At 43.6% G+C, this 14,999-nt stretch overlaps 1 protein-coding gene across 1 annotated transcript in view; it reads right to left on the minus strand.

Annotated features, from left to right (window-relative positions):
* LOC148507501 (E3 ubiquitin-protein ligase Rnf220-like) overlaps positions 1-14,721 on the minus strand; it is a 30,415-nt gene extending 15,694 nt beyond the window's left edge. Inside the window, exons 1-2 of the mRNA XM_088446069.1 lie at positions 14,226-14,721; positions 3,989-4,109 (exon numbers count right to left, since the gene is read on the minus strand). Coding sequence (XP_088302195.1) covers positions 3,989-4,109; positions 14,226-14,721 — 617 coding nt within the window. The remainder of the gene's footprint in view (positions 1-3,988; positions 4,110-14,225) is intronic.
* Between the last annotated feature and the right edge of the window lie 278 nt (positions 14,722-14,999).

The following is a 14,999-nucleotide window of genomic DNA, read 5'->3' on the forward strand; positions in this document are numbered from 1 at the left end:
TGGTGATGAGCAGTGCCTGGTTTCCTCCATACATAACGCTTGGCATTCACGCCAAGAGTTCAATATTTGTTCCATCAGACCAGATAATTTTGTTTCTCATGGTCTGAGAGTCCTGCATTTGGCAAACTCCAGGTGGGCTGCCATGTACTTTTTACTAAGGAGTGGCTTCCGTCTGGCCACTCTACTATACAGGCCTGACTGGTGGATTACTGCAGACATGGTTGTCTTCTGGAAGGTTCTCCTCTCTCCACAGAAGAATGCTTTAGCTCTGACAGAGTGACCATCAGGTTCTTGGTCACCTCCATGACTAGGGCCCTTCTCCCCCGATCGCTCAGTTTAGACGGCCGGCCAACTCTAGGAAGAGCCCTGGTTATACCGAACTTCTTCCATTTATGGATGATGGAGGCCACTGTGCTCACTGGGACCTTCAAAGCAGCAGATATTTTTCTGTACCCTTCTTCAGATTTGTGCCTCTAGACAATCCTGTCTCAGAGGTCTACAGACAATTCCTTGGACTTCATGCTTGGTTTGTGCTCTGACATGCACTGTTAAGTGTTGGACCTTATATAGACAGGTGTATGCCTTTCAAAATCATGTCCAATCAACGGAATTTACCACAGGTGGACTCCAATTAAGCTGTTGGAACATCTCAAGGATGATCAGCGGAAACAGGATGCACCTGAGCTCAGTTTTGAGCTTCATGGCAAAGGCTGTGAATACTTATGTACATGTGATTTCTTCATTTTTTTTTTTTTTTATTAAATTTGCAAAAATCTCAACAAAACTTTTTACATGTTGTCATTATGGGGTATTGTGTGTAGAATTTTGAGTACAAAAATGAATTTATTCCATTTTGGAATAAGGCTGTAACATAACAAAATACTTTCCAGATGCACTGTAGATACTCCCAGGCAATGTCTGGCAGACACATAGAAGAGAGCCTCCCACCCAATACCTGGCTAAGTGGTGACATATAAAATGAGCTAGCAGACTTTTTCCTGGATTTTACTAAGGGGGACCATCTGTGGGTCCCTATAAGTCCCTACAATGCCCTCATGTGGTCAATGCATTTGCTGCATAGCTGTGTAAGCAGGGCTGCAACATTACTTTATTTGTCTTTTCCATTTTTTTTCTTTCATGTTATACTCTCACTACTACTTGCTGCAAACCCCATTTTTTTTCTAGATTTGTCATTTTCCCCATTACCTGTATATGTGGAGAATTCAGAATAACAGAAGACTGACATAAGCCTGGAGTAACTTAAACCTTCATTTAGATTGGTTTGGGAAGTCTGTTCCACCTTCACATGATTGGTTTGGGAAGTCTGGTCCACCCTCACGTGGGTGGCAGACCTACCTGTCTGGGTGGAATAGTAATGGTGGAAGGTTAAGTTGGATTTCCTAGTTTTAAGGGCACCCATAGAGATGTCACCACAGTTCCAACATATAGCCAGTGACTGTCTCAGGTAGGCGGTACTGCTGCAGGTGCTGGAACAGCGGTCAATGCAGGTGATAGGTCGCAGGTCTCTGTAGCTAAGGGGAGACGTTCCGTCTCCCTCTATGTCACTCATACACAGTAAGCAAGGTGGCACAGAGGATGTTCAATAATAGTACAGGTGACCATCTTGTTAAAGGAATGGAGCATCATCCCCAGAGGAGCCATATTGGAGGCTGTGCTGTAGTGCTCTTCACTTCTAACACTTTCCTTCGTGCCTTTATTTCTTATTGTTCCACACACACATACAAGATGCGCCTCAGCTGTTATTAGATTTAGTGTGATGTCATCCATTCTATTTGTTAAAACGCACCAAGTGGAGGGAAGAGCACAGTTACAGCTAAGACTGATGTGCAGTCAGCCAACCAGCAGGGGATTCCTTGTGATGATAGCTGACAGTATCATCAACGTGTATGTGCATTGGAGGATTGACCCACAGGGATTCAGGGGAAATCCCCGGTGGGTCCCACTGCATGAGGGCCCTACTCCCTCCTCTAGGGGTCATTAACTTGGTGGATCAGGATCATGGATGAACTTGGATGCTTGGCTTGTTTCTATGGAGACTACACCAAGATTAGCTCTCCTGCCAATCATGTCATCTTTACATGTCCTTTCTAATGGTTAGCCATGTCCCTCTGTGGTGGTTGGCCACACCCTCTTTGGTGCCTAGCCACACCCCTTTACCTAGGACCCCCACCACTGCATTCCCTGGTGGGCACTTCATACACCAGTCTGACACTGTGTGCACCTGCCCTTGACCTACCACAAATGATATGTCCTCCACAGGCTTGAAGGCAAGCGGATGGAAATGTTAAAGTAATGGACACCTACAGTATGCCTCTAGTCACTTCTACGGGCATGCATAGAGCTATTTTACATAAATGACAATGTGTAGACTGGCATATATTTTTATCACAAAATTATGCAATGTTTTATGTCAGTGGTGGGGAACCTTTTTTCTGCCGAGGGCCATTTTGATATATATATAACATTATTTGCGGGCCCGGTGCAGGCCACGCCCCCTCCGTGTGATGTCACAAGGGACGATACCACAATCGCCGGTGATTATAGCAATGCTGTAAGGGCAGCAGTGTAACCATCTGAAGCGTCCTAAGGATGCTACAGGCGGCACTGCTGCATAGATTCTGACTGCCGAGTGCCATTCTAGTCAGATGAGGCTAGCAGAAAAAAGCTCTGAGGGCCAGACCAAATTTTGGTTATAAATACTATACCTACTAGAAATTGACTCTATGAAAAAAAAAACGGTGATCGCGGGGCTATTGTAAGTGGGTCACATGTATGCACTTACTCCCAGCAATTGCCGTCGCACTGATCATTATTTCAACTCCCAAATGTCTTAAATGTTTGTGGTTCCATTCCAAATGGAAGTGATGAAAATGAAGCCTTGCAATGAGCATTGCAGAAATCCTTTTGGAAAACAGACGGGGACCCTATTTCTGTACCTATTAAAGACTACCGAAGATTTACGAAACATCTTCTGTATATAAAAACATCCTGTGTATATGACTATAGCATTTAGATGTGGTGGAACTTTTATTATCTATTATTACATAAGACAGGATTTATCTGGACCGCAGAAGAAAGTATTGTCAATTATTTAAATCACTGCCCATTCTCAGCACTTATGTTCGGTGCTGCTGGTAGATGTGTAACTGAAATGCTCGATTAGTTTTCCCCACAAATGGGGAAATGATGACACTTCTAAAAATGAATCAACAATGCAATATCATTCCACAGGGTATTAATGCAATTTACATTCCGCTTTATGCAAAACGTAGAGTCTATAAATAGAGCTGGCATGATGAAGACATCTGTACATTAAATAGAGCTGGGATGATGAAGACATCTGTACATTAAGTAAAGCTGGGATGATGAAAACGTCTGTACATTAAATAGAGCTGGGATGATGAAAACGTCTGTACATTAAATAGAGCTGGGATGATGAAAACGTCTGTACATTAAATAGAGCTGGGATGATGAAAACGTCTGTACATTCTGGTCTTTAGTGTGGTTGAGAAGTAAAAGGAAGAAACCCAGATGAAAAAAAAAAATCACTTGAGCCAACAATTTGGCAGTGCCATGTTGAAAAGTCTCCCTCTACCTGGAAAATAGGTGATTATCACATATAACAGCTATGAAAACATTATTAACTGGTAGTAGTTACCGGTCACAGATGTAGGCTAATCCCTACTGCGAGATGTAGTGATAATCTTGCCCATGGCTGCATAATGTTAGGGACAAGAGAGAGAGGTCTTCCTCACCTCGCCTGCTGGACTCCAAATTTACTGTACATGTCACTACCCTTCCAAATGATCCGACTAACTGGATATGTCTGTGCACAACATCTTTCAATGATATATCGAGTGTACATACCCGGGCCAATGCCCTCGCGACGGGCGATATATCGCCAAGTGTAAAAGGTGAATCAGTCTATTCGTTATATGTCAGGCAGGTGGGAAAGTCTGTGCATTACCTGTCAGAAAGGTGAGCCAGATGCTCCATTTCACGCAATAGATGCTGGGACAGCTCTTCTTTCTGGAGATGTTTGTTACACAGGGGACACAGCAGAGGCAAGGAGAGAGAATGTTTTTTATCTGTGAGAAACATAAAATAAAAAATAAAAAAAGGTATATATTTTATGCATTCTGCAACATTCATCCCCTTTTACTTTGTAGGGTTAATACTGTATGCAAAGTTCATCATAAAAACCTTTGTAATGGTCTCTAATAAACTTAAACATATTATTACGTATTAATGATATTATACGATTCCATTCACTTTTTTTTTACAAATGAATCAACTTTTCTTTATTATTATACCGATTAGTGGGCTTACCACATTTAATAATACATATAGCCCTCAGGATACTGTAGGTATGTGGTGGGAGGGTAGATGGAATAGCAAGCTATTACAAGGCAGGATAGCGCTGGTGCAAATACAGGATTTCTAGAGGGGGGTATCTAAATGATAAATTTTAAAGCAAGTGTGGCCAGTCCATGAAGATGGCATAATCAGTACTTAACCAGCTATTATATACGTCATACGAAGGTATGAAATAATTCGGACATATACTGGACCGGCAATCACAGTAAGCCATTATATGCGGCAGTAGGGCCATCCTGCCTGAGCTGAATGTTCTTATTTCAGATGTGGACTCCGGGCCTGATTCAGAGCCGGACGCTATTTGCGGACGCTCGTTCCGAAAAAGCGGCTGGCTATTTAAATTGAGCGCTCGCTCTTTGCGGTCTGTTGACGCCTCTATGTCTGAGCGAGCGAACGAAACATGCGCTCGCTATTTTGTAAAGACGCCCCTTGGCCGCTCGCATCATACGTCATCTCCGCTATTTATTAGATTAATCGAGTACATCGAAAGGCGTATGAACTGCTCGCTATTCTTGTGGTAGCATTTTCCTACCGCAATCATGCGAGCAGTTCAGGCTAAAAGACAACCAACTGACGTGGTCAATGACGCTGCTTTGTTAATTATGCACACCCTTAAAACGCCCGTTTTGACCGTTTGGCACGCCTGCGTTCGGATCTCCACTCCCCGTTTTCAAGCACCTTCCCTGTTACCACCCACAAACGCCTCATCCTGTCACTCAAATTAGCAGGCATTCGCTATTTTGCAAGCACACGATTTCCGACCGCACTGACTGGTTGGCGCATGCGCATTACAACCCATATGCATGTGCAGATGTGCGAATGAGCGGCCGCTTACGAGCGGCTCTGAATCAGGCCCTCCATTCTAGATCATTTGAGCAAGTTTAGGAAGCTGGGGTAGCAGCACAAGAACCTTGTACTTCCCTGGACATATCTGTCCAGATTGGTCTCCTTTTGCACTGGATAGTATATTATTATACAGTATTAATAATTGACCCTATAGATGGTCTATATTAGTGTACCACTAACAGTTCGTGATTTCCAGGTCTCCTAGTTGGTGCACAAGTGCATTCATCACTGGCTCACACATTTTAAAAGATCAACAGATGGTACTAATTATTTAATTTGTGGGGGGATCTTAAAAACATGCAACTTTAGTATTACATGCTATTTATATTATGGTCATCATGGGGTTGCCCGGTGGAGGTGGGTTTCCAGGTAACCGGAAACCCCCCCCTGTGCTTGCCTCTGGGTGCAAATACAGTATGTGCTGATAAAAAGTGGCTGCTCTCTGAAGCTGGCTGTGTAGGGTCAGTGCGGTCACATAGATGTGGCCGAATATGAATACAGGCGGAAGTCTGCACCTATGCGCTTTGCGTGCCACCTTACCTCAGGCCCTGCCTCAGGCCCAGCGTGTCAGCAAATCATTTTCTACCATATATTTCTATAACGGCCTCTCTAAGGATTCTTTACCATGCCCCACAGCAGTCAGGCTCACAGCTCTACAGCTTCCTCTTGTTACCGCATCTTGTTACCGCATCTACTTTCCAAAATACCTTGTGGCGCTGTGGTGTTGATCCCGAGTTGCACGCTGCTGTGGCCGTTTTAGCACCCTTTGCCGTATTTGCGCCTGCAACGTCATGCTCATGTGAATATCAGCGCTTTCCCTGGTGCACAGCCGCGTGTCTGAATGCCGAAGGGCTGGGTCGCCCATTTTCAGCGTCTTCAGTCGCAACCACCGGAGTACTTTCTAGAGTCCTGCGGCTATGTGCACATACACAGTGGGGCACCTGCGCTGTGCGACTTATTAGAGATCTAGACGCAAGCACAGCTGCATAAAGTCGCCCCCATAAGTGAGCATTGTCATTGCAACTGCCTCAGAGTCGGCCCCTGTCTCGGTTATGGGAGAGTTCCTAAATATTGAGGTCCATCAATTGCAAAAATTTAGGAGGGCTGTATCAAGCCTTCTAAAAAATGGAGAAGTGGACTAGTGCCCATAGCAAACTGCTTCTGTCTATCATAGTTTACAGGGGTACAGGATGCCGGCACAGGATCGCGGCGGTCAGAATCCCGACTCCGGCATCCTCACAGGGTTAGGATACCGACAGCTGTTGGTCGGTATCCTAATCCTCCTCTTTTCCCTACCAGAACCCTCACTTCCCGGTGCCTGAACCTAACCTCCCCCTAGTGCCTAAACCTAACCTCCCCTTCTCTGCACCCTAAACCTAGACCTCCCCCCTTAATGCCTAACCATAACTCTCCCCCTAGTGCCTAACCCAAACCCCTGATGCAAACACTTCCCTTAACCCAGCTACTTACCTTCGGGATTCCGGCGGTCAGGATATTGACTGCATCCCATATATTATACATTATAGAATGTACATGATAAAAGCTACAGTAGTTCCTGTAAGACAAGTGGGTGGACGACTAAACTTATTAATGGGCAAATGTATTTCCTTTTGTGTTGCACAAGTAGCAGCTATTGGTACACATAGGCGGCTGTCACATAACTAATTTCCTGACATTTTTTCTCCCCTTACTAACAAAGAAAAAACATGTTTAGAAGATCAGCTTTTTACATTTTGTGCAAAGATTTTCTTACTATGGTCCTGATCAGTGTTATACACAATGGCGCATATTGAACGATTTTCAGTAATCTGTGCATGTGTCACACGGCGCATGTTTCAACTTCAAGGCACATTACTGTAGTCGCCCACAGTGGCTATTTACTTGCAGTGTGATTGACAGTGAGACAGCATTTTGGGACAGGTAACGGGGAACGGCGGCAAAGAAAGCAGACGTGTCACAAACATTTTGGAGGCGTGTCACATCCTGCGTCTGCGATCACCGTACGCAAGAAAAATTACTCCGGTGTCTCAGTTCCCACGACCGTTCTGCATAGGGTTACTCTGAGGACCGATAATCCAAGGATCTATGCTGTGACTTTGTACACAAATGCTTGGACTTGCAAAGATGCAGGTGGGCGTCTCAAAACTTTCCTCAGCGTCTGCACCATTTGCCTAATTTTGCATAGTAGATGCATACACCGACGCAGCAGCGGCGACATTTGCGTATAAACTCTGAATCAAGCCCTATATAATTTAGATATAGTAAGATCAGCGCAAGATATGTGTCTCACATCCACACGCATTACTTGCTCCCAAGCCCGGTAATAGGGGGGTGGGGGAGAGCGTGGTATAGAGTCATGGGGGCATGCTGTCAATCACAGGTCTGTGACCTTGTGTCACCCCCATCTAAATATGCCAGTCAAGCAGGGCACCGGGTGGTGGAGCTGCTCGGCCAAGCCTTCAAACTCCACGGCTGGCCCATCAGGCCATCGGCCCTTTAGGCATTTGCCAAAATTACCAGATGACCAGCCCCGCCTTGCTGCCAGCTCCTGGTTAAGTCAAATTTTGGTAGAGTCCAAGTGAAGCTGAACTGGCCTCCCAGGTTAGTAACAGCTTGAGACGTGTGAGACAAGGTTATGTGATGGTCTCCAAAGCATGCGTGGTCTTTCAGGGCAGATGCCTTGGGAAGGGCAGAGGGCTCCAAGTTGGGAAGCACAACCTGGCATGACCTGCACCCCATGCACCCCGTACTGTTCTGTCCCTGTGGGCAATGTTTGCTGCAGAGGCCTGACACTTGGTGAGAGTAGCACAGACAAGTTGGATAAGGTTACGTGTTGCTGTTGTCTACGGGGCAGGCCGGCACTACAGGCACATAAGAACAGGAGAGAGGCTGCTCTGTTACACTGCATGAGAAAAGTGTCTCTAGCTCCTTAGAGTACAGAAAGTACAATGCAGGGCCTGAGAGACTCGGTACAATGGAGAATGGCTCTCTGTGTGAGGTGCCGGGTATTGTTATGAAGGACAGGCTGAGTAATGATGTCTCCACCACACACACTCATTCAGCGTGAATTGCAAATTTTCTGCCTAGCTGGAGGCGGCATTCATTGGATCACCTAACACCCTGTTTATATCCCCCCAGCCCCCTCCTTTATGCTATTAGTGTCAGAAGCAATTAGCACTGCATGGGGGGTATGACCTTCCCTGACACAGGTCCCCAGCCCTGAGTATGCCCCACTGCCATTGTACATTCTATCTATCTATCTATCTATCTATCTATCTATCTATCTATCTCATATCTATCTATCTATCTATCAATCTATCTATCTCATATCTATCTATCTATCAATCTATCTATCTCATATCTATCTATCTATCTATCTATCTATCTCATATCTATCTATCTATCTATCTATCTATCTATCTATCTATCTATCTATCTATCTATCTATCTCATATCTATCTATCTATCTCATATCTATCTATCTATCTATCTCATATCTATCTATCTATCTATCTCATATCTATATATCTATCTATCTATCTCATATCTATCTATCTATCTATCTATCTTTCTATCTATCTCATATCTATCTATCTCGCTATCTAACTATATATCTCATATCTATCTATCTATCTATCTACCTATCTATCTATCAAATATCTATCTGTCTGTCTAATACCTATTTGTCTATCTATCTATCTATCTATCTATCTATTTATCTATCTCATATCTATAGATCTCACTATTCTTCTTTCTTTCTTTCTTTCTTTCTTTCTTTCTTTCTTTCTTTCTTTCTTTCTTTCTTTCTTTCTTTCTTTCTATCTATCTATCTATCTATCTATCCAGCCGTCTGTCTGTCAGTCTTTCTTTCTTTCTATGGCATTGTTTAATGATAAATTGCATTTCCATGTACTCCAAAACCAAAGCAATAAAATGTATTGAGCTATTTAAAATATTCACAATAATCCCCAATGGGTTGGGTACGTATCCCATCGGTTGGGATACCGGTGGTCAAAATACCGACAGCGTCACCCCGACAGTCAGAATACTGACACAATTAGGTGACTGTATTAAACCCTAACCCTTAAATCCAGATGGCTAAAGCAAATTGACTAAAGTACGAATTAAGTCACCTGTGCTCAATCATGGATATCCTTAATACCTTGACTGTAATGGCTGAGTTTTGGGAAACCCTGCCCTATATATAAATGATGGAATTAGTATCAGGGTGCTGAAACTAGGAAAATAACTCTGACAAGCAGGAGAGCTCTACTAACGTCTCTCCAATGGTGCCTGGGAAGTACAGTAATTTGTCTGATATACTTTAGTTTAGGAGAATAGTAGGCTCAGTCCTACAGTATCTGTCTGTCCATCTCCATCCTCCCCAGGCTGCAGGTGTGTGTAATTATCACAGTTATGGGCTTCCTGCAGGCGGTCACTAAATCTCCATGAGAAAGGGAGGGGTGTCCAGTGACCGGCTGGAAAGGGGGAGGTTTGGGTCTAGTAAAGGGGATGACAGACTGGTGTGCACCTCCCCCTCCTCTATTTGTTTTCCTTTCTTATCCCCCCCAGCAATCCCCCCTTCTCACTTTCTCCAGAGAGCCCTGTCCTTTTCCTTCCCTATTCATGGGTCCCCTAATCTCGCTCTCTGTCCTTTGTCCCCTCTCTCCTGGGAGCCTTTGTGTAGCATCTGGCCAACTGGTGACTTCTTATCCCTCTCCCCTCCCAATATATTGATAGAGACCCCTATGCTTTCCGCACTCTCTCCAGTGACACAGAACACATTCAACACGTCAACAATACATTCATTAGGGACCGCTCAGTGTTTAAGCCCCCACAGACTGCACCTTTTTCTATCACTCAAACGTATGTATGTTTGTGTATAAATATATATGTATGTATATATATATATATATATTATTATCGTTTATTTATATGGCGCCACAAGTGTTCCACAGCGCCTTACAAAGTACATAAATAGATTGATTTACAGTGACTTACAGTACAGTACAGTACAATACATTACAGGACATGGATAATATACATTGCTACATTCGCAACCATAACACCCAGATAAGCAACAATGCAAAGCAACCAAGTGTTAGGTGCCCTGGTAGTGAGTAAGAAGTAGATGAACATAGAGTAAGGAGAAGCACAAGAGGGTAGAGGGCCCTGTTCATAGGAGCTTACATTCTATATATATCCTTTTGTAGACAACCTGCAGCACAGAATTTTAAAGAATTTAAACGTAACCTGTCATCTTTGAGATTCATTAAAATTTTTGATCAGGCACCAAAACCACTAAGTGGGGGTGATAGAGGTAAGGCTTTATTAGGGATGGTGGATACGTCGCCTTAATACAATATCACCAAAAGGACTGAATGAAAATTTTTGCCTTCATTGTTTCATATAATTATGGGACACTTGATTTTTTTTGTGCTTATTTGTCTTTGTGATATCTATGGGTTAGTATTATATGCATATAGTTTTTTTGCACTGTGGGAACTATCCTCCTTTGATATAGTACACTCTGTCCAACAAAACCGCTGATTTGTTCTATTTTGCACTGTAAATATGCACAAGAGGTGATTGTTTTGATTGTTTACTTGTTGCCAGGTAACCTCTTGGGAGACAGGAAGCAACCAGGGGGCGCACGTCGCCCGATGGTGATGTCATCGAGGGTGGACCTGACCCGGGAGGACGCAGACAGCACAGCATGGCGAAGGTATAAAAGTAAGGTAGGTTAGATTTCCCCTTCGTGGTAAGGACCTGGAAGTGACGTGGAGTGAGGGTGGAAGTGCGGTTCCATGCCCATAAAAGCCACAAACTTATATTCCCCCTCTATGTGAACGTGAGTAGTAGGGAATGACGTTGGACAGTAACTGATGATGTCAGGGTCCTCTCTGTGAAGGGCATCTAGATGCTGCCATAAAGGTAATCACTATTTTAATGATTATTTGATTCTGACAAAAGTTGTTAATACAACTGAAACGTTAATCAGCCATAAGAAGTCTTGGGGCAGATGTATTAAGCTCTGGGAAGTGAAAAAGTGATAAACTACCAACCAATCAGCTCCTAACTGTCATTTTTCAAACACAGCCTGTAACATGACAGTTAGGAGCTGAGTGGCTGGTCGTTTATCACTCTCCACTTTACTACTTCACAGATAATACATCTGGCCCCTTGTCTCCTTATTTATTTTGATTAAATCAAGTCCTGTGAGTGCCGCCTCTACAAAAGGATATACTGTACGTCTCTGCAGCAACTGGTTTGTTACACTGGGGGAGGCACCCAGGCAGATATACTATAGCAGACCCTCCAACACGACCCGTTCCATTAGGTACAAAATGTTCTGCTCCTGTACTTCCCTCTTAATTTATGATTGCATACACCTGTGCTGAAACACCTGTATCATCAATTACCTAGTTCAACACAGGTGACTGCAATCATACATTAGGTGGTAAGTCCAGGAGCAGAGTGTTTTGTACCTAATGGAACGGGTCATGTTGGAGGGTAGGCTATAGAGGATAACATGTTTAGAAGCCGAGTTCTGGCATCAGCAATGCAGTTTTCACTGGGCAAAGTAACAATTTGCCCCCGGCCATCTGTATATAATAAAATGAATATATGATATTATATAAATATCTGCAGATTCTATGTTACGCTGTGAGATCCAGAAAAGATGCGACAGAATTAGAGATGTGCGCGGCACCTGTGTTTTGGTACAACCGCTCTCACGTGTTCTGGGTGGTATTCATTTTTGTGTTTGGATTGCTTTAAAAATGATAAAAACAGCTAAAACCATGTCATTTGGCCCTGTTTTACAAGCAATATAAAACCGAGATTCGTTTTTCAAATCCGAGTTCCGGCATTCCAGCAGACCCGAGCCAGGACTCGGAACCCCTAATTTCGGGCGTGTTCCTTTTTCAGGAGAACGTCTCTACTCAGAATAGGACAGATGTACGCGTAAACTGTGCTATATGTTCAAGCTCGCTATTTGTGTCTGCGCAAAGAGATGAGTCCGATTTAGAACCAGCTACAGTATTTTCAAATATACACGATAGAAAGTGTACTGTATATATACAGTATGGCCCTCATTCAGAGCCGCTCGCTATTTGCGGTCGTTCGTTCAAAAACAAGGGGTGGCTATTCAAATGATCCGTTCGCTCATTGCGGTCTGTTCACGCCTCTAAGTCTGAACGAGCGTGCAAAACTTGCGGTTGTAATTTTGACAAAAACGCCCCCTTGCCGCTCGCACCATACGTCATGTCCGCTATTTATTTGATTAATCGAGTACATCGTACAGCGTATGAACTGCTCGCTATTCTTGTGGTTGGTTTTTTCAACCGCTATTTTGCGAGCAGTTCTGAGTAAAAAAGAACCAAGTGACGTGGTCAATGACGCTGCTGTATTAATTATGCACTCCCTTAAAACGCCCGTTTTGACCTTTAAGCACGCCTGCGATCTGATCTCCACTCCTCGTTTTCAAGCACCTTCCCCTGTTACCACCCACATACGCCTCCTCCTGTCACTCAAATTAGCAGGCACTCGCTATTTAGCGAACAAACGATTTTCGGCCGCACTGACTGGTTCGCGCATGCGTATTACAAACCGTACGCATGCGCAGATGTGCGAACATCGCTCGGAACGAGCGAACGGCCACTTACGAGCGGCTCTGAATGAAGCCCTATATAGGCACATTTACATTTCAATTGTACATAATGATATACAACATAAACAATGATATATTGATGGGTCTCCTGTAATTGATGCAGTGACACGTGTGAAGAAAGCACAGAGATAGGGATTGATCTTTGGCCTGCTGTAGAGGACTATAATTTTGACCCCTGAAGCTATTACTCATCCCTGCATATATTTTTGCTATACAGCAACTAAGCAAAAAAACAAGCCAAATGTCACTCACAGACGTCTCTTCCTAAAGATTTCTAAAGTATACGCTTAAACCTTCTTATTGACACAATATCCTTGGGGTTCTCTAAACATGATTTTGAAAATGATTAATGCTAGAATGTTTACAACACAGTCATTTCATTTCATAGAATTACAGTCATCGGTAGCTGAAAATAAAATTGTGTGAAAGGCTTGTTGACTTTATAAAGGATAGTACATGGCACATCCTCCCAGTAATGTTCACAGTCACAGAAGCACTTTTTTGTTAAGGAAATAGCATTAGTGAATTGTGGTTGTAACATAATAATATTTGAATGAACCATTCACATGCAATAATTGATAAACGCGTCGTTATTTTGACCATGCCCACATTTAACAAGTATATTTCTAAACTGGCGTTCAAGTCAGCAATACATTTGTTAATTTTAGTTCCCCATATGTATTAAAGTGGTATTAAAGTGGTCGGTAGCGGATATCGCCGGCACTGCAAGCCCCATTGAATTCTATGAGGCTGCGATGTGCCCATATGCGGGAGGATCCACAAAGCGTAACTTTCCAGAGCTTGTGCCTGATGGCGTTGCCTATGGAAGCCTATAGGCTTCTTTCCGCAGAAATCCTCGGGTCCTTCTCCTTTACCTCAGCGACTTGCACATGAACCCAGAAGATCTATCATCCTAAGGGACAGTCCTTATCAGAAGAGCTGTCCTGGCAGGTAAATAGTTATGTATACAGCATTAATAAATGTGATAAGGGGAGGGATGTATAGCATAGTATATGCAATACATGATACCTGGCGCCTTAGAAGCTTTAGTAAATGTACACCCAAGGCTCCATTTAAGTCTAGTTTTTGGCACATTTATCATTTGTAATGTCCAGTCATTGTTCATCTTTTTTATTAAATGTGATTTATTTTGTTTTTTAATTATTTTTTTTTTTTATATTTTTCTTTCAAGACTCCAATGTTTTACTGATTACCTTTAAGCATTTTTCTTGTTTTATACGGCTCATCTGAACAACACAAACAAACACAGCGTCCTGATCTGTTCATTCATCAGACATCCATCCATTACCTTTTTTGTTGGAGCTTGCTCTGGGTTTTGGGGAACTCCTGTGAGATGTTGGGGGGATGACATGGGATCCATCCAAGCCCGACTCCATGGACAAGTAGTGTATCTGAGGAGGCTCTGGTTCTCCTTTTAGCCTTTTGGGGTTCATGAATCCAGCCTGGAGTCTTTCCACGCTTTCTGGAAGGCGAAAGGCAGCGAAAGGGTGCAGCGCACCATACCCCAAAACCCCTACCCCTCCACGGTCTAGACGGGGGTGCCCATATTGATGGGACAGGGAAAGCAGCTGGGGAGGGCATGGTGAATTTAAATGCTCCTGCGGTGGGTATAGTAGAGGGTATGCTGGGCTCAGGTAGGTCATCTGTGGGGGCTTGTCCATGGTCATCGGGACAGTATAAAGGGGGGGTTGCTGAACTACGCCAAGTGGACCTTCCGAGGATGTCGCCATAACCAGCAGGGCTTGAGACGTCAGAGAGTTAATCAGGCCAGGGGTGTTCTCCATTGGTACAATCTGCTGTAGATCTGAGGATCCTAACGGAGAAAGAGAGCACATATTACAGTAATTATGATGGGGTGATAGATGGGATAATAAATTAATCCCAGAGGTATTACATACTGAGAAAAGGGAGAACATAAAGTTAATGTTATGCTAGGTAATATACATTAGAACACAACCATGCTTCGCTGGAGGCTTTCTCTCTATGGGGTCTATATACCAAGCTTTGGAGAGAGAAAAAGTACCAACCAATCAGCTCCTAGCTGTCATCACAGTTAGGAGCT

This window comes from Taudactylus pleione, unplaced genomic scaffold (assembly GCF_031769625.1).
Source record: "Taudactylus pleione unplaced genomic scaffold, aTauple2 ptg000393l, whole genome shotgun sequence".
Classification (NCBI taxonomy): domain Eukaryota; kingdom Metazoa; phylum Chordata; class Amphibia; order Anura; family Myobatrachidae; genus Taudactylus; species Taudactylus pleione.